Here is a 25,774-nt window from a genome sequence, read left to right on the forward strand (position 1 = left end):
CCGCACAAAATATGTATTTATTTTAAAGCTTTGTTAAATTATGAAGATATTCAATATTATTAATCAAATCAGTACATTTCCAGGTGAGAGATATACTCAGTATCGCCCTGGTGTAAGACCACCATTCAGAATTGAAACATTGCTTGAAATCGCTTTGGCCGTGTTTGGTGACCAGATCTGAATAGCCAGGTACTTCCCCACCTTCCTCTTCCCCATCTCATTCCCCTCCCCACTACCTTCAGTTTCACAACATACCCCAATTGGGGTTGTCTCACTAGTTCCAGACGGTTGGGAACAGTTGGGACACTTGTAAAAAAAAAAAATGGGTGTGTCAAGCCTACGCAAGACAGAAGTGAAACTTCTAGTATTCTTCTCTCTCTCTCTTTTCATTTCATTCTCTCTTTTTTTCTGTCTATTGACATATTTATAAGTAGCATGTGATAAAAAAAATTAAAAGTTATAAAAAAAGAAAAAAAAAATTAGTTAAAGCGGGGATCGAACCTCGGTTCTTCACGACCACAGTCGTGCGCTCTGCCTGTAGACAGCGAAGATGAGTTAGGAGAGTGAGTTAAACTAGGTATATAATATTTACACCTTGCTAATGTTTTCAGTATTATTAGGGCTTTTTTATACTAATTTTCATATATTTATTGGCAGGTAGAGTAGAAATTAATATTGTTTAGCGTTTGCCAACGACCATACCATGTTGAACACACCGGTTCTCGTCCGATCACCGAAGTTAAGCAACATTGGGCGCGGTCAGTACTTGGATGGGTGACCGCTTGGGAACACCGCGTGCCGTTGGCCTATTTTTTATTTTAATTTCATGTTTTTTTTATTTTTTTATCATTACTATAATTAATAATATCATAAAATTCTTTAACTTTTCAAGTATGCTACAGGCCTAAAATATTACTTAGTGGATTGATATTATGGTCAACCATTGAAAAAAAAAATTCCTACAAACTTATTAATGTAATTACGATCTTTTTCAAGCGCGTATGTAATGATTATTTTTATCAACCTCGCACACACCTTGCTAATTTTTTCAATATTATTAGGGCTTTTTTATACTAATTTTCATATATTTATTGGCAGGTAGAATAGAAATTAATATTGTTTAACTTTTGCCAACGACCATACCATTTTGAACACACCGGTTCTCGTCCGATCACCGAAGTTAAGCAACATTGGGCGCGGTCAGTACTTGGATGGGTGACCGCTTGGGAACACCGCGTGCCGTTGGCCCATTTTTTATTTTAATTTTATGTTTTTTTTCATTTTTTTATCGTTAACATCATAAAAAATTTTATATCATTCTTTAACTTTTCAATTATGCTACAGGCCTAAAATATTACTTAGTGGATTGATATTATGGTCAACCATTAAAAAAAAAAAATTCCTTAAAAACAAAAAAATAATATTCCATGGCCGAGAATCGAACTCGGATCAACTGCTTCGAAAGCAACTATGCTGACCATTACACCACCAACGCCAGTTGTCGAGATGAGCTAAGAAGCATTTATATTTTACTATATCAAAAATATCCTTCCTTTGAAAAATAATGATTCTCCATAAAAAAGGAGTGCACTGCCCGGGAATCGAACCCGGGTCGCAAGAATGGGAATCTTGCATGATGTGCTTCCGCATTCCTAAAATAATTGTGAAATTATAAATACATCCCGGCTGCCAAAAGTCCATATTGAAAAATTAACAATTTTATGATTTTTTTCAAGTCACTGCTTGTATTTAATAAAATGAATTCTTAAAAATATCACCTGAAATAATCAAAACACAAATTAAATAAAACAGTATCTCAGAAAATTGACCAAAAATAATTTCCGGTACCGGGAATCGAACCCGAGCCTCCTGGGTGAGAGCCAGGTATCCTAGCCACTAGACCACACTGGACTTGCGAAATTGTGCGAAAATACGTTATTTAACTTGTTTAATAATTACAACGAATTTTGTACACCATTTTTCTGAACGGTGAGCGGTGGTGGGGGTACCCGCTTTTTCGTTTCGATCTTGACTCGGTTTTACTACGTTCCCGAAAATTCATTACGCGGCTAAAGAAGTTTCACTTCAATATTGTTCCGTAGTTTGTCGAAGGCGAAACAGCTGTCAATCATACATAGAAATTGTCAACAGAACTTACGAACATGGCGAATTTTAAAATAATAATAATAAAATTAATAAACACCTCTCAAACGAAAAATGTGAAAAAGAAAAAACAGAAAAAAATTTGGTCGCATCAACGTAAGGTCGTTTAAATGGGAAGCTGAGGAAATATCAATTTATTTAATCTGTTGATCAAATCCAAAATTCTATATCGTCCATGTTCCATATTTTTCGATTGCTCAGTAAGTTTTCTTTACGTATTGAAATTTGTGAGCATCCGGGTAGCTAGTACTCAATTCATAAAAACCCTTTTAAAGGCCGTAAATAGTAAGTACATACTTATGTTTTATTTCAGTTCTTCTGAAATTTGTAATTTTAAACATGTTTTATAAAACGACAGGAAGTGTGAACATTTTCCAAGAATGTGTGATAATAGTTTTCTATGTTAAACTTTGTATTTACGTTCATATATTTATTGAATGAAAACACACTTCCTACTTCAAGTTAACACAACAAATACAGTGTTTAATACTATCGTTTGTGATGAACATAAAGGAAAATATTATAGTGAAATACCCAAATAATAGTTAAGTACGTAACTAATAATATGTTATCTTAAGAAGTGGACAAATGTGTGGTTCATGAATGAAATTTATAGGTATGGACAAAGTAACGGAGATCTTTTTACTATCGTTTGCAATGAACATAAAGGGTAATATAGTATTTCCAAATAATAGTTAAGTATGTAAACCAATATGTTATTTTAAGAAGTGGAAGAAATTCATGAATGAATTTTGAACGAACAAAGCGACTGGGATCTTTTGCAGGCGTATTATTTAAACACCCGACAAGTAATTTCACGAGCAAAATAATTCTTAATAATGCACCCACACATCTGGTGGCTACTGTATATCTGTATTGTGGCGACGGCATGTCTGCAAGGAGTGTCTGGCTTTGTCTCGCACTAACCCTTGAGGGCTTATTCCCGATGGCGAAAACCGCATTGTTAAATCGATCAACCGCGCTAATCCAGAATAACTTCCCATCTTACGCACCCCCGCGGCAGGAAGAGACGAGAAGGTGGTAGGACGCGGGGCCAAGGGCGTACCGAAAGTTTCAGCCGTCTGGGCTACGGGCATTGACCGACAATCCACTCGGACCTATTACATAGCGAAAAAAGTAAAAAAGACGGGTAATTTTTTTTATACTTAAATTACAATACAATACAATGTTTAAATTTTTATTAGTATGTACCTAGTCATCATAACTTTTGAGGAGAAATGAAGAAATGAGAAACTGAAGAAATTTTAAAACATTTAATTTGATTTCTTTCACGTACATATCGCGGCACTTAAATATGAAAAACTATTTTTTTTTGATTTGTAGATCAGTAAGTACGGTTTGCTTCACAGAATTTGAACAATTTAATTTAAAGTTAATTTCAAGTGAAATTTATGTTCAAGCTCTGTTATTATTTCAGTTCTGTAAAGTAACTAGCCCATACTGATATAATAATTAAACTTGAATGGAACTTTCGCAGAATTTGATTATTAATGTTAAAATTTGATGAATTGTTCAAATTCTCTGAAATAAACCATGCCAAGACTTTTTAAATGAAATTTTCTTTATATATATATTTTGAAAATGCACATCAAGACGCTGCAATGCGAAGTAAAGCAAAATCGTATGTTATTGGTTAGAAAATTTGATCGCGTAGAATTAAATGCCTTGAGTAGAACACATTCTTGGCGTATGCTATAATCGAGCTTTTTTTTTCCTAAGCGTTTAGCGGGAATTTCAACCTTATTGCCATCTGCATATAGAGTGCTTGAATTCGCCCGATTCCGAATGTTACACGCCGAGGAGGTAAAATTTTTTAAGTCAAAATTATAAAAATTTGAAAAAGAGCTACATTTTTCCGGAATAGCATTTCCTCAAGATGAAAATAAACAAAATGGTATGTTTCTAAAATATCACATTTATTTTCACCATGGGTAGACTTTTTTCATAAAGCGTCACAAAGAAAAATCCTCTAGCGTAACGAAATAATGATTACTAGATATTTAACATCAAGGAAAAAATACGGTAATAAAATAGTAATTTTTAGTCAAAAGAGCAAGTTTACAAATAATATTATTGGGTTCTGACTAGTCGCTACGCCACTGAGCACAACTACCTGTGAACGATGCTGCAGATTAGCCCATCAAACGCACACCGCTCTGTCAATATCGATCATAGAATTCCATCACCGGGCAACTACTTCTAACTCGTAATTGTAATGAACACACATACGGCTAAAGTTACATCTTGCGTCGGATGTTCTCAGGAAACCAGATGCCTTGTAACTTGTAAGTCGCCGATACAGGACTCAGGATGCAGGACACGGGGAAGCACTAATTCCTTTTGTCGGACGCGGATTCTTCTCTCCTCATCCTCTCATTATTTGCTCGAGTCCTTTCCACAATGAATCCAAGATTCCTATCGGCATTCATTTGACTATAATGAAGTGCAGATTTGGTCGGCGGGATTAACAGTATTGTAATAATTTGCTGGAATCTGCTCATTCATTAAACGCGTATTTAATCGTTGTTAATTCTTTTATTGAAATTTAGTTCAACGTATATAACAGAATACGGCATTTTATGGATTTTATAACAAAATGCGGATTACGCACATATTGTATAGGTTTAAGGAAATTTCGTTTTCTAAGCCGATAGTGAAGATTACAAAATTGATATTCATCTGGGCGATAAATTTATTTTACTATTAAATGATTATGCTTTTTTCAAATGTATTATAGGTAATGAATGAACATTAATTTATGTATTGGGGTGTAAGCTGTTTTTGAATTCGTTTCTGACCGTTGTGAATGTTTGTATCCGAAGTTAATAAATGAGCAATAAAGTGTGTGAGTACAATGGGACAGTACGAAAAAGTCCTTATTCAACTGAATTAGATCGTTGTTGAGTTTCAAATCATCCATGACATACAAAGTGCCACTTCTTAATATTTTTAAAAAAATCTGGATTTTATTTTATTCTACACAACAGTTCTGGGTGTCTATGAATGTCATGTACCTTTGTGAAGAAGAAAAAAGTACACCACAGGCCAAATAATCAAACACATTACTCTGCTTAGAACTCATAAGAAAATAGAAATAAAAAAAATTAATGTAAAAGAAAAAATCTTGAACGAAAGAAAATTTTAATAAATGAGAAATAAAATAAAAAACAATAAGAAAACAACAATTTTTATAATTTTCAAGGTTGGTAGTAGTTTGTATGTAGTTATACCTAAATGTTTATATACCTACTAATATGTACTTAAAGACTTGCCGTAAAATGGGGTGAACTCTATCAACTTAGAAACCATTTAACTTTTTTTGTAAATTCATTGTTGGAGGAAAATTGATGCTCATGTTGAAGCTATCGAATTCATATGTAAACAAAAAATGTAGTTGTGCTTTAGACATAAAAAAACCATGGTGATCAAAGTCACCTTTTGGAGTGATATACTATTTTTATAAACTTATCACAACAATATGCCAATTCAAAAATTTTGTTTTGAAAAAAAAAACAAATTGTTATATAGGTACATATCGATAGACACTTCCATACTTAACGATTATAAATGACATGAAACTATTATAATCTTTAAGGAATTTGTGAAAAGTATTTCGGTGCATGTTTCTGACTGAAAATATCTAAAAAAACAGCTTCACAATTCAACCATCAATATCTTTGAATATACCTAACTAGAAACAAAAACTAATTTGACATTTATTTTCAAAGCGTCATTGTATCTACGTCAATCGAAAAAAAACATTAAAAATAAGCGTATAATTAATGAGTGGTAGCTAAAATTATGCAGGTATCCGCGATGATCAAAGTCGCCCCCTGATTTAAAGGTTGCCCATATTACGGTACCCCACAACGTGTGTGTAGTAGGTACTTGCATGTTTTCCAATTTCGCCTAATAGCATTTATTTGATGAAATTGTTCGGATCGCTGGTATTTCCTGCGCTGAATTTGCACAGAGTTTCAATAAAATTTTAATGTTGATACTTATTACCTACCGAAATTATTTATATACTGGTATGAAATCAATTTGACTATCGTTTCCATGGAGCTATGTACTACAAGCTTTGTAATTGTAAAAGATAATCATACAATACGTTGTTATCTATACAAAATTTACATTTATGTACAAAAGTATATAACAGTAACGATATACGGAAGTAGATACCTACACTACTGAGTGCGAGCATTCCACGCTGTTTTCTACTGCAAAATATTAAGTGGCATTGCATTCAGTTTTTTAGGTATGCACCAATGAAAACTACCTATATTAGGTTGTATATTGTGTTGTAGGTATATACCAGAAGCGCGCACTGTGCACCATGACCAAAGATAGATTGTATGTAGTTTGTGCATGAATTTTATAATGCGTTGAATATTTGAAAATATGTAATTCATGTAATTCAAAATATGCCCCAATATGTGGATAAATTTGTCTTAAATAAATCTTTTATGATTCGTATTAGGCACAACTTTTCAGCCACTAATATAAACCATCTTTAATTTTCGGAAAACGATATTATTATAAAACATCTTGAAGCAAAACTGAAGGCTTATTTATGTCGAATCCTTTTGGAGGAGTACGAAAGTATAAACAGTAAAGATAATAATTATTATATAATATCGTTATCTTAATCGTAGGTAGGTACTACTGCGAGAATAGAATTGTTTTCATTTATAAGACCTTCTTACGTCATATACGTTTTCGGAATTGTTCACTGAAATCTAACATTCATTTTTTGGATGGCTGCCTGTTTTGATAATGCTCGTTATGTAAAGGATGCCCTATCATCTGATAAAGCGCTTTACCTATATCTGATATGGCAAGTGACGCAATGACACTTGCGTTTGCATGCCAAACTAGCTATTTTTCAATTCATAAAGCTTTGTCAAACATTTTAAAATAATGTGCCTTTTTGAATTGCCGCCAAAATTAAATGTTCGTTTTTATTATTGAACATGGCGTTGTTGACGTCACGCCATCCAACATCGTTGACAGCCGTCTTATCAACCAGTAGCGTTCCGACGTCGCAATGACGTTGTAGGGTTGTATCAAGTGTTTGAACCATAGACATATGAATATTAGTAGACCTGCCCTAAGTGATTAAAAGCGTATTATCCCCACTCCCCATACCGGTTCCATTGGAGCCGGCTGTGCTCGCGTATGGCCTCAAGTGAAATTTGAACACGTGACGTCATCATTCTTTTGCGAACTATGGTCGAGGCATCATTGGTTCATTTTACGAAATAACACGGCAAAATGTTGACTTGTACTATGAAAACTTGTAAAAATAGATTTGAAAAAGAGAATAAACCCAATTGTCGTATTACATTCCATATATAAGCATTATTTTACTTTATTTTAAGCATATTCACATCGTATAATATAGATCAGTTTTAGAAACATATACTATCACATCGAGAAACGTCTGGACGCGAAACACAAAGCTGGTTGGTTGCTGGGAAGTAAATTATGAACATTTATAAAAGTGTCTTAACTAAATACTTAAACGAAATATTCGACTCTGAAAATAGAACCGAATTTTTTTGCCGAATTCGGACTTCGCAAATTTGTTCATAACGTGGCGAGTAATTTGCGCTCCCATGTAAAAATGTCTATTCATTCAAAAGCAGATTTTACTTTTAAGAAGTAAATGGTGATATTATAATGCGAGATGCCTATTTACTGTCAGATTGATTTATTGACGAATCACAGTCAGCCTTACTCCCTTCGTTCTTCAACAGTTGATTTTACCCCTCGCCATTATCTTCTCGTCTATTAATTCCTATGTCTGTGGTTTGAACCGTTTATGAATATGTTATTAAAATCAATAATTATCAATGAAAATATTATTTAGAGATTTTTAAATCAATGATCAGTATTAGAAACAAAATGTTTAAATCTTCCATACATTTTTGAAGCTATTCATAGTTTGTGAAAATTCCCGATTATCATTCATTATAATCTTATTAATTGTTTTGATGTTCAATTCGTAGAATATCATTTTTTAAATTTAATAGTGTTATTTTTATGTTCTGCATGTATTTTAGTTATTTAATTTATTTTTGTGAAAGCTGTTTTGTCATTGAAGAGCATTTTAAAACTGTGTTTAGGCCACGTTGAGATGACTTATTTATATGATTCCATTTACCCTCACCCAATTTCAATTTTTATGACGTCCAAGAGGATTTACTACCGGTTAAACCGATTTAGTGAGAAAGTATTTGTGACAATAGATTCTCTATTCTGTGAGGTATCTGTTTTCCTTATATTAAATGGTAATTTTTTCTTAATTGTTTAATAATGACTTCAGTGTAATTAGCTAATGTAAGTGTGTTATATTATTTAGGTCTTGTGAACATACTGAGAAGTAGAGAATAAATAATGTTCCTATTTTTTCGTTCGTTTATTGATTTCTAATTTTTCAAGTAAATTTAATCTAAGACCCTTTTTTGTATGTAAGATTTAGCCTCCTTGAGAGTTTGAAAATGGTATTGAACGCCGAAATAGCTGTCACTTTAAATAAAAACTAAAATACTTTCAGAACTTAATAATAACATTATAAAATTTAATTTACATTAATTTTATAAAAAATTAAAATATATAAATCATCATCTTCTCTTCGCAGTCAGAAGGTTAGCAAACAAACGAACGGTGAACGCACTCAAAGCAATTAGAAGCTTGTTGTATATTATTTAATTCTGTTATTTGCTCTTTTACGGTCTTTTCGATTCCTGGGCAGATTAAGGATGTTTCTTCTCAACACTCTTTTATTCCCCTGTGAAGCTTCTCGATCAAAAGAGCAATTGCTTACCGCTGTTTGCTTAGGATTCCAAAGCTTTTGTAGCAGCCTTCCTATAACCTGACTATGTTTCCAAGCAAACGTAATGCAATGTGCAATAATGAATGATTTTATGTGTGCACATTGATGTTTGTCTAATAGGCAAGGAAAACGCTCTTTGTGAGTTATTTACATTTGCTGCGGTAAAGGTGGGCATTGTGTGATTCAGGATTTACTCCAACTTTAGTATTATTATTTTATAATGGATTTAAGCTGTAACGAACTAAAGATCTTGGTGGAGATTGCAATGTAAATGTGAATCGTGTGATGTTTTAATTCTCATACACGCAAATAAATATTATAAAATCTTACTTCTTAAAAAGAGCTAATTGTCAGTTAAATATTAGATATTTATAACAAAATTATTTGTGTAATGGCGGTCTCTTAAACTTATTTTCTCATCAATACCTAAATTCAAAGCCTCCTATCTGTCTATGTAGATATTATTTTATTAATCTATTTCTATAAATAGAGCTAATTATTTTCATTTAAATAAAATTTTACAGTCAATAATAAACTTGAACTCATAAGAAAAAATAAGTGGAAAGCCTTGGTCATCGATTGGGACCTCAAAATTTATTACGATAAAAAAGACTTCTAATTAGTCATTCTGATGGCAATAAAATTTGTGTTTTTTTATATATATTATCTACTTTCGCCACTTTTTTTCTGCCTCCTGGACCCCAGAGAGCCCTCTCTAGTTAATCATCCATCGTTCTACGGCATAGACTAAATACAACACATCAATGTTCTACGGCCAATTTCAGAATGAAAACATCAATTCGGTCAATCAGAGTGAGAGAGACTGGACCTGCAAACGACCCAAAATCACTGAGTTGGCGTAGCTGGAAACAACTCATTAGCTCAGACTCGCAAGTTTTGAAGCCATGCATAAATCAGATCACCGTTAAACTTCTAGTAGAGATTAAGAAACATACCATTTCTTAAATGAAAGTACCTAATTATAATTAAAATAAATACCTACATGTGCAGCATATTCCTGCTCTACCTACGTCCTCAATATCATTCTCGATTTATAATTTCACTCATTACAGCGTGATAATTTTTAATATGTTATTTTTTTAAGTTTAATTTCTCAATTTTAGACCATTAATTAATAAATCTCTACATTGGTTAACATACATTGCACCATCCAAGATACTCCCCATGGTATTATTAATTGCGGGATTGACAAAAACCTCTTCTAAAAATATTCCACTTATTTATTTATTTAATGTGCGCGCTATAAATATGCCATTAACAATAATTACATGTCACATTACACATGCACAATCAAATACTAGAAATATATAGGTACTTTTTAAATAACCATGAACTGTGGCATTTAATCGTAAAATGACCACAAGCTCTGGAAGGATATAAAAATAGGAGATACATATACATACAGGATTAAAAAGATAATGAAAATATAGTCTTCTTGTACCTGCCTTCCATGCAGTTAAATAGATCCCCCGCTTCTGCGAATCTATTTCTAACTTCATGTAATCTAGGTACAAGCGAGTGTCTTAAATACTCAGTCTTGGCATTGTTATATTTAAACAGGACTTTGGAACGAGTAGCTCTCGCAGGTATTTAATAATCATTTACGTTAATTAAATCCAGGCTGTCTATAATACTATTTACAATTTTGAAATTAAGTGTAATATTACATCATATTTAATAGATATAATTTTTCAATCCGAGAGTTTTAGTAAATTTCATTTTTTAATCAAATAATTATAGTATGCTTTTGATTAAATTTGGGAGGCGGAATGGTTACCGCCGCCCCGGTAACCATTTATTGGATAGTCAACACCTCTGCCATGGGTCCGCTGCGTTTGTGACTTAGCAGGGGTGTCCGGTTAATGATATTCTTCTAGATCTTGGAGGCCTAGTACTTCTGATCACTTACTGCGTGCACGGAGAAATCTTATGAATTTTTAATATTTATAATTTATTAAAAATCTTGTAAAATTATTCGTTTTCCTGTTAAAAAAGTGAATGCAGGCGTAAAACGAAAGATTAATTTGACAAATTTCATAACAAGACCGTTGTCCATGAATTCAGACAAGGCCATCTGCAATATCTGCATGACCACGTGTTTACATATATTCGGAATGACTAAAAATCTATAAGGAAACTGTCATGCAGTCAGGTTTTTAACTGTTTCCCGATAAAAAGCTGCACTTATTTGTCTCCGTGTGGGGAGCCGGATCGGGAGAGATTGGTTGAGGAATACCATTTGACCTCTCTAGAAGTACTCTCTTCACCTAATCGCCTTGTACTGCAGTCGGAAGGATGGATTCATACGCCACTCCTGGACCCACCGACCCCAGATTTCAACCTACCCATCATACCTTTTCCTTCCCAGAACTTCCTCTCGTTATTCTAATTGAAAATACCCTCCAAATAGCATCCCCAAAGATGACTATAAAGATGATTTACTGTAAAATATGGAATACCGAGTTTAAAATTAAGGCACATAAATGCTGTTTTCTAAGTAGATTCCCTCGCCATATTCAAACAGAATACCGTATACCTACTAATAACAGTAATAACCCATCTATTGTTAAGATGTGCCAGGCACTCGTATCCATATAGAACTCGCACCAGTACGAACCGTGTTCGGTGTACAATTCTAGAAATTTAGAATTAGCATAAGGCTAAACGTTTTATGATTATCAGTGGGGTACAGTGCCTAAAAAATATGTTAACAACATATTAATTCGCTTTCCGGGTTCAATCCCGAACGGTAAAATCGAATTATACAAATGTATGCAGCGCACGGCCATGCCTCCCGTTCACAATCCGCGCAACAATCGATTTAACAAAACGTTATGCACTTGCAACAAAACTGCATCATTTTGTATCGTAATTTATTTATTTCATGCATCAGTTTTTTAATATTCAATCATTGGGGCACAAGCCATTTCCTTATATTCAAATTTAGTGCAGGTACCGAATTTCAGGAAAGGTAAACTGAAAGCAGAATATTGGAAATTTCTTTAATCGAGATATTTAGAATTTAGGACACCAAAATATGGTAAAGTTAACTCTTTAAAGGTCGAGATGCCAAACAAAACGTTTGTGACCAAGTGGGTCTTGTTACGGACTTTAAAACTATAGAAATCCCAATTATTCAGTCAATTATTAATGGTTAACTTATGTATTTGCGCAGGTATACGTAAAACACTAAAATGATATATATATATCTAATATTATAAGGATATATTATGTATTATAGGAAGGACCACTTGGCTGCGGGATAGTTAAGAAGGATAACCGGTCAGTAGTTGAATGGGCATAGCGCTTGGGTCTCACCCGAGCGTCGCGTGTTCGATTCCTCGGCTGGCTAAGTCCTCCATCACAACACAAGCAACATTTTCGGCTTTCTGTGGTGGTAGTAGGAGATTTTCAAACATTGTTGGGTTATTCGTAACCCGGGAATGTTTGTCTTTTTTTTTTAAAAAAAAAAAAAATCTGGAAGGATTCGTCATTTTTATTTTGCTCTGAAATCTACTTTGTAATCAACCTATCTGCTACTTTTTTCAAAATTCTTACAGCATATAAATAGGTTTCAAGGTTCTTTTAAATACTTACAGGCTTACTAATAAACGTGTTTTAAATTTAAACATCATGAAAATTTAATACACGTTTAACAATAAGGCTGTCACTGTCTTAGTTATTATTTTCATCCGCGACGATTCAGACTCGGTATAGTTAAGCCCGGTTTAAAGCCATTTTAACCATACTTGACCACTGGTGATAACCCAACTTTACACATCACGTCATAACTATACAGCGATTTAAAAAAATAAAAATGCAGTTTGTTGAAGATACAAAAATGCATCAACTCGAAAAATGATTCAATAATGCACACATTGTGATTAATTCTGCAAAAAAACCGTTCATTGGTTTCTATTTTGGTATAATGCATTACTGCACAATCTGCATAAAAAAGTTTGTTAATGTGAAAGTCGGAAAGTCGAAAATCGTGATGAAAATTGTCTCTGATAATTATATTAAACTCATATTTATACTTAGTCTCGCAAGCGAAGGTTAACCGAGGGGTTAAAAAAATGTATACATTAGACCTATATTTAAATCTGTGGCGATCATAGGTAAGAAATAACACTTTGGTAGCGTTTATCGATTTTTTTCTCTGTTATACACATGTAGGTTTGTAGGTATGCTTGAGAGCTTCTCACGTGACTACATTTTTATAGTAACTCTCCCTTTGGAAAGCAGTGAGAAAATAGCCACCACATTTTCATCTTTTGCAAACTTGTTGAAGCAGTATCCATACCACAAAATTTCACAATGTGCAGTAATATACCATAGATGTTATCAATAGTTAAAAGTATAGGTTATGTCCAAAAAAACGTTGGAGTGACAGCTATCAATGTGATAGTTGCACGTGTGAGTTTGTCGTGTTTCGGAGAAATCTTTTAGCGAGTACATAAAATCCCGTAAATTTTAATGAAAAATTTATATTGTTTTTGATTTGATCTCTTTGAAAAGTCCACAAATGTATTATAATTTGTATAAATGCTGAGGTCCTTTCTGAACCGTAAAAGAGATTACTTACCACATTATTTTCCTAAAAATATAATGAATGTCCTTTCTTTATTTCAAAGTCGTATTCAAAATATGTAAGTAAATGATTGCAGCTTCTATATTTCAAGGAACTCCGGAAATCTCCCTTTACTTTACAACATCTGATGCAAAATCGATACTTTAATAAATTAAAATAATAATTGAAGTTTTTTTTCAATGGGTCGATATGAGTCCTGTCATAGAAAAACATTATGTATTTCTAGTTACCTGTTGGTATAATACTGCACCAGCTTTTGACATTGAAATTCTAACGATATTTCTATTTTTATTTAAAGCAGACAGTTTTCAGTTTGACTTTGACGTATCTACAATTGATTTTTATTTCTTCCTGATTCGATTAAATTGGGTTCGATTTCATTTTATCAGTCATGTAACCGTCGTTTTTGAATAATTCTTATACCTACGTTAATCTTTTTTATTAAATCGAACGTGCTGAAATAATTCTATGCACAGAAGTCTTCTTAAAGGGGTGAAAAATAACGTCTTTAAAAAATGCCAATAATATATTGGTCAAATAATAATCTTTAATTTGTTGAAAAAATTTTTTTTGCCAAAAATAAAACGAGTTGTTTTTAATTTTTAGGAGACAATGAACAGTTTTTTCGCATAAACAGTAATAATATTTGGATAATTTATATAGCGTCGTTTTCGTCAGAAATCACCTTAAGGGCGCTGAAAGTACCTAACTTTATTCGTAAAGATATTGTAAATAAATAGCAAAATGTAGGTACTTTCTCTACGATCGCTAGCTACAACAAAATATAGTTAACACAACTGTGTTACCTATTTTACATGGAGAGAAATGAGAATTTCTAATTTGAATTTTTACACACATAAGCGCAATTACATTGCGAACTCCCCAATACAACGGTTTCACACTATGGGAAACCAATACTTGATGTCGATATATTTAATATTAACTTTGCGAATTTTGTGGATTACATAAAATACTTATTTCAACACTATTCCAAAATGGAAGTTATATTTTTGTAAACCAGTAAAATTGCTGTATTTTTTAATTTATGTTCTTGTTATTTTTAATTTTGTTTATTGCGTAAGTATATTATTTTTTAATGTAATTTTATTTTTATTATTTCTTTCTTATGTTTCAAAACTGTCATTAAAATTGTACCATCTACATGTAAAAGCCCTCTGGGAGTTAAATAAATAAATAAAATAAAATTAAAATAAATAAATAATTGTGTATTTTCTAGTAAAAGTCCACGAAGTAAAGAAATAAATAAACAAAAAGCATCTACATTATATATTTATAAGAAGGAACTGCCATTGGAGCTGGTGAAAGATAAAAAAAAGACATAAAAATCTTAGCGGATTCTCGTGAGATTCTGGTTTCCGATTGGGAAAATTTCATTTAACTTCCAAAGTGTTGTAAAATATAAAAACAATGAATGTCTTTGTGTTTGATTTCCTTCGGAAAACCTAAAATATCAATTATATTGTATTGAGATCAGTAATTGGGCTTTCTTTGTATCAAATAACGTCGTTTCTGATTTTTTGTAGGTCCTTTATGTAGGATTGCCTTATTTAAACATTCAAATATTAAATGCCAATTAAAATGTGTCAAAGGACAACTTTTGATTATGTCGTCGGTATTATAAAGATTTAAGAAGTAAAAAGACGTTGGATTATATAGCAGTAACACATTTTTATAATGAACCGACCAATAAAGTGTGAGAATTCCTGGAAAAGCGAAGGGCTTGATTGATGTCAACGTCATAACCTAATTTAAATAATGTCAAGATTTAACGCCACAACGTATCGAGAATTACGGTAGAAATCAATTATAATAAAATGATTACGCGTGCAAACAAGGTAGGAATCGTTCGCGCGTCAAACCCATAAAATAAAACGAAAGGATCCAAAATGAAACGAAACTAAAAGAGCGGACGACTCTGTTTCATTATTTCGCCTCGTGCGGGATTTTCCTGCAAGATGTTCCGGCGCGGTTGAAAAAAAATGAACGGGGATTTCGGACCAATGGGAGCGCTGTACCGAGGCGGGCGGGCGCGGCAAGACCCGCCATTGGCCGAGCCGGAATCGGCGCACCGCACCAGGTTTATCACTATATTTGGCTGCAGTACCAAACGCGCCGCGGCTCGCAGCTACGTCCGTTCGGAGCCATTATCCATTATCATTGACACACCGCGGTGAAACTAAATAAGCATTATTATAGCGGTCGTATTATCAGTTATTCATTATCCCAATTAGCGATCAGACGCGGTTTGGATGTCACTACAACATGTTCATTAATTTTACAGTTCGCTACTTCCCTTCGCATTGTACCCGCGTGAACTGTCAGTGAGAACGCGTGTGAATGGTAATGTTCATAAACAATCAAGTTTAATTAATTATTGTTATTTTTGTGTTTGCATTCATGAACTGAATTAAAACTGAAACGAGGATTCGTATTTCGTGTGCGTGTTTGATAAAATAGACTTTTTTTGGCAAATAATAAGAAATTTTTTGCAGTTTAAAAACTTTGTAAATAAAAACTTTTCTTTTGAGTAGAAAGAGAACTAATCGTGGATCTGGATCTGCACCAAAGGGCCAGCGGTCACTTTATGAGGTTTGTTCTATATTTTTATTATTGTTACACAAATAATTAATCCAACTTTACTAAAAAATACTCGACAACACGAAGAGGATATACTTAGAGAGACTGGAGGAACCTTGAAGAATTTCTGCTTCCTTTATGGTGCCATTCTACTTCCGAAGATCCCTCGACAAGTATTATTTTCCAGAAATTATTGTCTTGATATACCTATCAAAAAATCTGGTAGCAAATGGCTTGGAATCAATCATACACCCTGTTTAATGGTTTGTAAAATGAACCTGAATGCGATTGTGTTAGATGTCCTTTTATTGAAATTACCTGCATAAAACCTATGAAATTATGTACGTCCGAAAGGTATGTAGGTAAAGTACCTGTTCAATATTTTATCAGCAGTTAATGTAGCATAATATTTACGTAAGTATTATTTTGCAATAATGCGAGTAGGTACCTACATAATTAGGTAGGTACCTACCAAAATAACTACCTATGTAGGTAAAGGTATATTTTTTATTGAAATTAATATTCAACTTCGAATCGAGTTGGAAAATAAATTTATCTAATTTTCTTTATGGAGGTACACAGATTTTGAAATTAATATTAGAGTTAGGTGCTGCTAATTCAGTTCCATTACATAGACCAGTGTTTCTCGACATGGGGCGCAATTTGAATATTTTGAGGGGGCAATGCTCAAATCATTAATTACTAATATTTTGTAAGATTTTATTTTGGTTGTATTTGCAGATGATTTTTCTTATATAACAACTCCCTCGTTCCGAGAAAACATAGAGCGCAACCCTGGCGCAAGTGAGTACCTAATAGGTAGGTAGTATTATTAGGAACCTCAGTGCTTGGTAGGTACATACCTTATTTGCAATGAAGATTTTCTACCTTAAAATCATCCTATTGTTAGACCTAGCAGCCACCTCTGGTTGGAGTAGGTACCTAGACCTACCTATCTGAAATTGTAGCCTTGAACCCATGCAAAAATTGTAAATTCGTCTGATAAATGAACTTCCTTGACTGCTCCATCTTAACGGAAGGATTAAAAATATTCTTTCGAAGACAGGTGATAAATTGTAAAACGTGTCTTTTTCACTGGTATTTCAAATAAATGTGCTCCAAAGAACTTACAAAAAAATCGTAGTAAATTTTACTCCTTCTTACCCATAACCGCCTTGGTGGAAAATAGTTTTGTTTCAAAATTATAGGTCCAGCCTACACTTTCTTAATACCTATCTACCACATCAAAAAATAATAGGAACATAGGTAGATACCTAGACAACCTACCGCCGTATTTAAATATGATGCTTTAGTTTTTGTTTAATGCTTATATTGGTAGGTACCATTGAACATATTTCTCCCCTGGTATTAAAGGTTGGTAGGTACCTACACAAGTGCGTACCTAGTAATTAGCAGTTTAAAATATTATATAGATAGGTAAGTAAGTATAGGTATTTGGATAGGCACCTAACTGGATTTAATATGCTTCCTACTATCAACACGTGATCGTGGTACCGGTATATCCTCTTAACTTTGGTTAGTTCGTCTAGAACTATTTGGAGAAGACCAATAACTGGAATCGTTTTTATGAAATCCGTAGCCATATTAATTTGTATTAGCTGCGTCAAAGGGAGATCTCTTCTACGAGTCATCGGTTTAAAGACTCCAGGCTTCTTTTTGCCATCTTGCCGCGTTACAACGCGTTTTAAAATCGAAGTAAATACTTTGAATGTTGCTAACAATGGCCTTAAATAATATATCTACTGGTAAAGTACAAAAAGGTGCGAATCAACTTAGAAAGTCAAGCGGTAAAGTTCTATGGCAATGCCTAATCTATTGACTGAGAGATCTGACCGCTCGTGAATAAATTCGTTTCTTTTATGAAAGCAATTTGCAGATTCGACACAGGTTCTGGAAGTTTCTGCCGATCTTTTGATAATTTTTAATTAAGAAATGCATAATAGGCGTTATATTTACGTAGGGGAGAGATGGCATGAAGGGGCCACTTTTCTGTACATAATATATATTTTTAAGAAAGCATTTTTTTACAAAAAATATGCTGCCAATAAGAAATATAGAAACTTACACGGAGCAAACTTAATCATATAAAATATTGCTAATTTATTAAGAATCTCTTCAAATTATTCCTAATACTGTTAAAAACGGGACTGCAGGCCCTAAACAAATGAATCGATAGGTTTCATGTTAAATATGCATAAAAACATGTTCCAATTTATTCGGAAAATGCTAAAATTTTATTAAAAAGCGGCTTGCTGTCCCGTTTTCAACAGGATTTTAATAAGTAGGGGAGGGCGGGGTTGGTTTTAACGGAGGTAAGAATTAACAAGTTGATTCCCGCCAAACGTGAAGTGTCAAAAATATGATACTCGGTTTAGAAACAGTATATACACAGCCGAATGTGTCCTGACTTGTCAGATGACCTCAGATTGACAGGTAAGCGAACTTTTTGTTCTTTACAATAAATTGATTTAAGATTTATTCATTCGCTGAATCAAATTATAGTTTTATCATGAATCGAGCTCTATTTTATTGACAGTAACACTATATTATTTGTTTGTAATTATTTTAACTAGTTTGTTTTCTGTAAATGATGAAGTAAAAAAGTGACCTTGGGGCTAAAATTAACAAATTATTAGTAACATGCTTGATATTTACATAAGCATTTCGGAGGTTATTGATCAAATATCACGCGTACCATCAAATGAGCCGGAATTTTCAAACGAATCAAGACCATCTACTAATAACAAGCCCGGACCATCAAATGAGCCAGGACCTTCAAATTTGCCAGGACCATCAAATACCTACAAAGCCTACAGAAAAGTTTAATATTGAAAGTATACGACAGCTTCCAAAAGCATCACCACGTCTTGACTCCAAACGCAAACGTTCAAGAAAATCAACGATTCTCACCGATACCTACTCCAGAAAAATTGGCCTTAGAGAGGATGATGCCAAATTAAAGTTAACCAAAAAGATAAAAAAATAGTCAGAGGAAGCGAAAAAACAAAGGCAAAGGAAAGGGGAAAGGTAAAGGCAAAGAAACCCGTAGAGCAGAAGTGAAAAAGGTAAAGAAACATATTCTGCAGAATGACAGTTACGAAGAAGCCTGCTTCTGCTTAGTTTGCGCTGAGTCTTATAACTAAGACACATCTGGACTTGACTGGATACAGTGTATTTTATGCCAAAGATGGGCTCATATCACCTGTGTTAGAGGTGACACCAGAAAATACATATGCCTCAATTGTTTCTCGGATGATGGGGGATCGTATTCCGAATAACTATTGCCTACCATAAAAATATACTATCAAAGTTCCTAACATAGTTCCTATCATAGTTCCTATCATAAAAATTACTGTTTCATTTCAAATAAATATATCTTTAATATGAATGACTTTTATTTAATTATTTCATAGAATTTTAGCTTCTGTTAATAATTGCCCCTTGCGTTAATACTTACCCCAGCTCCGTTAATATTTACCCCAGATACGGGGTATGTATTAACAAATGATTTTATTGGTTTTGATGACTCTGTCTCTGAAAGGACTTACCTAACTGATGATTTTTGTTACTTATATCATAGCTGAATAACCAAAGCATGCTATGAATAAAAAAAACAAAAAGTTCATTATCATTGAAAATATAAACAATATTACAAAATTTGTTAGTACCAGCCCCGCCCTCCCCTACCTAAGCAATAAGCTAAAATTCACTTCTCTTCTAATATTTTTCTGTGTCTCGTTCTGTTTCAAATTTCTTTTATATTTATTAGTATTATATATTTTTATTACCGTGTAACCTTTATCTACCTTTAGATCTGTCCGAAGATGCCCATAGCAGGATTAGGTACCTACCTATCCATATTGTTTGTGTTTATACTTAATAGGAAGGTACCTACCTAGCTGCCTCTCAATTAATTCGTTAATTATCACAACCTTCAACAGATAATAATTACATCAATGGCCTCCTGGCATAATAGTGAGATCCTTGATTAGAAGATGTCAAGGTATAAAACTGGCTTATGTGTAAAAAAAGATTTAATACTTATCATCCTCTTTTCTAGTTATTAAGTATATTATTTTTGGTCGTCCCTTTCTAAGGGCAAGACGATCGAATCACGTTGCATAAAATTATTTGAACTGTGTTAAGTAGGGATCTTTATTATTTACAATCCAGTAATAATATTCGTACATCATATTGCCAGTTACCAGTTGCCAGTGTGCCTTATGGAATCATTAATTAGATTTGGATTGGCAGGTACCTATTATTTCCGTCAGTATCGCAGTATTCTATTTGGGGATTCTATAATCTTACTCAAATTGTAATGCAATAGGCTTCTAACAGAAACAAGACAAAGATATGACCAGGAAAGTTCATTAGTTTTTTAGACCTTCGGTGGATGAATTTATTGAAATTTATTTGTGTTATTTCACAATTTACTCACTAAAAATAATAAATAACGCATTTGGGGCACGTTCCAGAGTGGATGACGCTCTCAGTATGGCCTGATGTATTGTAAGGGTTGCTTTAAATGGCTTTGGCCGTGTTTGGTAACAAGATCTGAATAACTAACTATTCCTCACCTTCCTCTTCCCCATCTCCTCCTCCCCCCACTACCTTCAGCCTCAAAACTCACAATGTACCCGAATTGGCGATGCCACAGTCTCACTGGCTCCTAGAGTAAGTTATTATTTGCAATTAGTTGAAAGCAAAAATTTGATTGCCGTAATTAGGTATTGTAAGCATATTATGCGCATTTATTATTGTTTTTGCCGTTAGTTTGTATTGTAAAGTACATTTTAATTTAGTTGAAAATGTAGGCGATCTGTTTTCAAACTGGATTATATTAATGTTTTTTATTCCATTTTTTTTTTAATGAAAAGCACAGGTTTGCAAAATAAAAAAAAATAGCACACGCATAAAATTAGGTTTACCAAGTTATAAGATGTATTTTTTTACCGATAAACCAACAAAATTTAAATTGATGCACGACCATCAATAAATATCTACGCAAAATGTTAAAAGGCGAAACTATCATAGAAAAATGCTAATAAACTATTTGGGTTTGTAGTAATGTCACATTAGAAAATATCAAATTTCTTGGTGTTTTTACCTACCTACTCATTTATTAATCTGTCTTTTTATTAAAGCTAATTTCTGTGTCGCCGATATTCAAAAGACAATAGTTAATAAATGCTTTTAAAATCATTTATAATTAAAAGCATATCATACATTACGTCCGAGAAATAGGTTGAACCAAAATAATAGAATATAAGCGATATCACGAAACCCGCTGAGCCGATAACCCAAACAAATTAATCTAATAGAACGATCACACCACAAATCTGGCACACGAATACACGAGCCTATCAATTACGCACCGCCGCCGCAAATATTTATAAGATCTCTCTCACTCAATAAATTACGACTAATGATAACATCAGCACCCTCGGCGAAACGATTATCGCGGTGGTTAAGTGCGCTGGCGGGTACAGGGACAGGGTAGGTAGGTACTAGGTTATGGGTAGAGCCAGCATCCCCTATCATCATCCCCTACTCCCAGCTAGCTAGGGAGCTACCCTCGGTGGGTACAGGACGCGATTTGTCCTGTAGGATTTCTCTCGCTACCCTCCTGATGATTTATGACAGACGGGGTGGAGGATATCGTCCCAGTGGACTTGTCAGTGACAGAAAATACTTTACTACACATTTATGGGATGGGAAATTAAAGGTAATTGATGTTTATATAAAAATAAACACCATTCTTGACTAATTTAGTTAGATTTCTAATATTGTCGCATTTGGTCAGTATATTTATCAAAGCGAAGCTGTACGAACACACGTTCTGATATATTCTGAATGGACTAGGTAATATTTTATTACGAAGTGGCTTGCCATCACGTTTTTAATAGGATTTTAATAAATTAGCCATGCTATTCTTCGTGTATTCCTACATGTACGCTTTTACATAACAATCAATTACCTACTTATTTACTCTGAACTGACATGTAAACAAGAGTAAAAACTGTTAGTAGGAAAAGAAATAAATACATCGGCGAAAAATAAAAGAAATATGTCGAGAAATGGACGAGCTTAACGATGACAGAAAATAAAATTAGTAAAAAAATATAATAAAAGTGCTAAGTAAAGAAGCTTATTATGTGATTAATTGGTAATATACAACATAGCAACAGAATTAAGAAACATTGTGAAACCCAAAAAATATTGGTTTTTAGAATAGAAGAATTAAGTTTCATTGTAAGTTCAATAATCGAAACTACTAGTACTGGGCGCTATGAAAAATTAAAATTCAAATTAGAATTAAAATTTACGTTACCTAGTAGAAAGTGTCTATTAAAATTATAACAAAATATCTAAGAAAACGGTTATTATTATATAGTATTAGTAATTGGTCTAATGGAGACATGGTGAATAAATGGGAGGCTGGTATGGGTACCGCCGCCCCGGGAACTATTTATTGGATGACCAACAACTCTGCCACAGGTCACCCCAAGTGTGTTTGCTAGTTGGAAAAGGATAGTATTTTAGGTAGGTAGGCATAAATTTGAAAATTACCCTTAATTAATTAATGGCTTGCCTCGGTAACAGCTCAATATTTTCATACGGCAAAGAGTCGACTCAATCAAACAATACTGTACTCGCACGATACGACTCGCCGATACGGTTCCCCGGTACGGCTCCCCCGCTACGGTTCCTCCGGTATGGCTCCCAGCTCCTAGATCGCATCTCCCAGCTTCCAGCGTATGAATAATCGCACGATTCTTGGTACCGGTACCAGTGGCGGCTCGTGACTTTTGAGTGTAATAGAGTGCTAATATTACAAAAATAGCATTATTGAAGTTTGTATCTGAAAAAGTTTTTTTTTTCGAAAATTCGTTTTTTTTTAATGTAGATTTTCAGGAAATCCGTGCGACGCACCACCAAACTGAAATTTCCTGAAAAACTTCATCCAAAAAATTGAATTTTCTAAAAAAATCATTATGGATTAAATAACATCAATAATATTGAATTTTTCAAAGTTAGCATTCTATCACACTCAAAAGTCACGAGTCGCCAATGACCTACTAGGTAGTTAGCGGGTGTCGGTACGTCCAACTCCAGATGTCGGACTGTCAGACGCAGCTCTTGTCTCTAAGTATGTAATAATAATTAATACTTTGATAATTTGTATGGCGCTATTTTTCTCAAATTTCTCCTAATAAAAAAAGGGTACCTAACAGTTCAATTGAGTCGTGCACGGATAAAAAAAAGTAACCGAAAAAAAAAATTGCTAATTTACTAACAATTTCTTCAAATAATTCGTTATCCAGTTAAAAACGGGATCGCAGGCGTTTATCGAATGAATTCTAAGGTTTTCTGATAAAATTTTACTAAAATACCAATGAATTGTCATGATGTTAGAACACGTGTTCATAGAAACCCTAACATTTTTCCATTTCATCATTATATATTATTAACACAAACGCAAGTACATAAAAACGTGTTCCGATATTATGACGAATTTACAAGAAGTGGCATTCAATCCCGGTTTTAACCGGATTACCAATAATCTCTTAAATAAATCTGCAAAAATAATTTTTCTCTGTGTGGTTCGGTTTATCGAGAGTCATACAATAGGCTCATAGAGCTAGCTCCATTGTGCGGCTCGCTCATAAAAGACCCATCGTTAGTATGTAGATAACTAACTAACTAACCATCACGCCATTTCCCCGCAGGGGTAGGCAGAGAGGACGGACCGCCAAACAACTCGGTCTTGGCACACACTTCTTGCCTCATTCACTTTCACACATCGTCTCATTCATACTCTTCTATTATTTCGATTCTTGACATGGCCCGACTCGAGTATCTGATTCACTTGATCGTGCCATGTCTTCCTCGAGCATTCCCGACTTCTGCTACCATACCTATGTAGATCCTTAGTATAAATATGAATTATTTTTATTATTATAGACCAAACAGATTCCATATTACCTACCTGGTAAATCATTAAATCATTTGTAGCTCTCTTCTTTCAGATCTCTATAATGCAAGTGGATGCGAAGCGAATTATCGGATGTTGAATTAAAGAATTAAAAGTACTTCAAGTTGAATAAATCCACTGGGAATATACATACCCGATATAACCCCAGCAGCTTGGGGTTGTAAGTTGCGACCTCACTACAAATGCATCAAATATTTTATTTGGCGACAACTTGAACCAAACTGTGGGTTAAATTAATGGAAAAGGGGTTAAAATTATCACTAAGAAACTTTCGATCAATGTAGGAATTAATATACATTGACGTCCTAATAAACCTATTTTCCATATTATTCATTAACGAAAACATAATTCACAATTTACATAAATGTACAGAAAAATATATTTTCAATAGACATTTCTTTCTATTTTCAACGTGTTTTTTCTCAGTTAGATGCCTATATAAATACGAGAATTTAATGCTAAATGGCACATATCACAAGGAAGTTGTGATACTGAACTGAGATGAATGTTTGTTGTTCATTTCTTCCGAGACCACGATAATATAATAACATCATTAACGATCTTCGCTAGAAGATGACACCAATAGAAAATAAGTGAATTATTTTTTTCTTGATCTAGAAAACCGTAAAATAGTCACGCAAGCCACTGGTTCATAGATATTTTACAAACTGCAATTTAATTAGGACATTATTATAACAAGTGGCGCAAAAGTCCTCGCTCGATTTCCTAAAGCAGAAACTTTGTTTATAAATAAAAAGATTTGGTTTGACACAATTATTCCATGTTTTATCGCCGTGTATTCAATTGTATAACAATTTGCGATTTGCAGAAATTAAATTAGCTTCCGATGGAGTGATGACTTTTGCGTCATATTACTAGTATACATACGTTATTTTACCCAGATTTAGATGCACACTTATCGTAATAATCACCGGCAGTAAAAAATCTAAGATTATGTGTTTACGTGACGGTTTTACAAAATTTTTTTGATAGAACAAGCCTGAAAATAAAAATGATATGATAAATATTAAATAATTGTTACAGAATTCAATATTGTTGAAATGTTTGCGTGTGCACCTACACACCATGGTGTTGATAACTGGTAATTTGTTTGGCAACTTGTTGGAAGCCACTGAACTTGGTCCACCCCAACATTCCTGACAAATTCCATATGCAAGCAACATTGTTCGAGAATGCCAAATGCTTTTTATATGGTACCAAATTTCCATAATTAGGGTCTGGTTTTCGGAATAAGTTTTATAAGTCTAGAAATGTTTGTTTTATTTTCCGGCTATATCGAATGGCAGGTACCAACATGACAAATAAAAGATCTGAGATTATGTTTGCGGGGTAATAATACATAGTTTACTAAGATTTAAGTTCATTATATATACATAACTTCAAGTACCAAGCTAAAAAATGTTTTGAATCGACGTATCTTATTAGATTAAAATAAGTTTCTCTATCAATTTTTGGTGTAGGTATATTAAATATGCATTTAGAATCGTAACTGATAAATGGA

The 25,774-nt window shown here is 33.5% G+C and overlaps 1 protein-coding gene and 2 non-coding genes across 5 annotated transcripts in view; all 3 read left to right on the plus strand.

Annotated features, from left to right (window-relative positions):
- The first annotated feature begins 688 nt into the window (after nucleotides 1-688).
- Nucleotides 689-807, plus strand: LOC149424014 (5S ribosomal RNA). Its single transcript, XR_016302161.1, has one exon. It is a non-coding gene; the product is annotated as a 5S ribosomal RNA (ribosomal RNA).
- A 322-nt stretch (nucleotides 808-1,129) lies between these two features.
- On the plus strand, nucleotides 1,130-1,248 carry LOC149424015 (5S ribosomal RNA). The gene has a single exon (XR_016302131.1). It is a non-coding gene; the product is annotated as a 5S ribosomal RNA (ribosomal RNA).
- Nucleotides 1,249-15,766: 14,518 nt separating this feature from the next.
- Nucleotides 15,767-25,774, plus strand: part of Sox21b (SRY-box transcription factor sox21b) — a 99,968-nt gene continuing 89,960 nt past the window's right edge. For all 3 annotated transcript variants that reach the window (XM_089631117.1, XM_089631118.1, XM_089631119.1), the window contains exon 1: nucleotides 15,767-16,244. In XM_089631117.1, the coding sequence (XP_089487243.1) occupies nucleotides 16,240-16,244 (5 nt within the window). In that variant the 5' untranslated portion in view covers nucleotides 15,767-16,239. The remainder of the gene's footprint in view (nucleotides 16,245-25,774) is intronic.

The sequence above is a fragment of the Hesperophylax consimilis genome, chromosome 4, assembly GCF_061612785.1.
Source record: "Hesperophylax consimilis isolate HC1 chromosome 4, BYU_Hcon_1.0, whole genome shotgun sequence".
Lineage (NCBI taxonomy): Eukaryota > Metazoa > Arthropoda > Insecta > Trichoptera > Limnephilidae > Hesperophylax > Hesperophylax consimilis.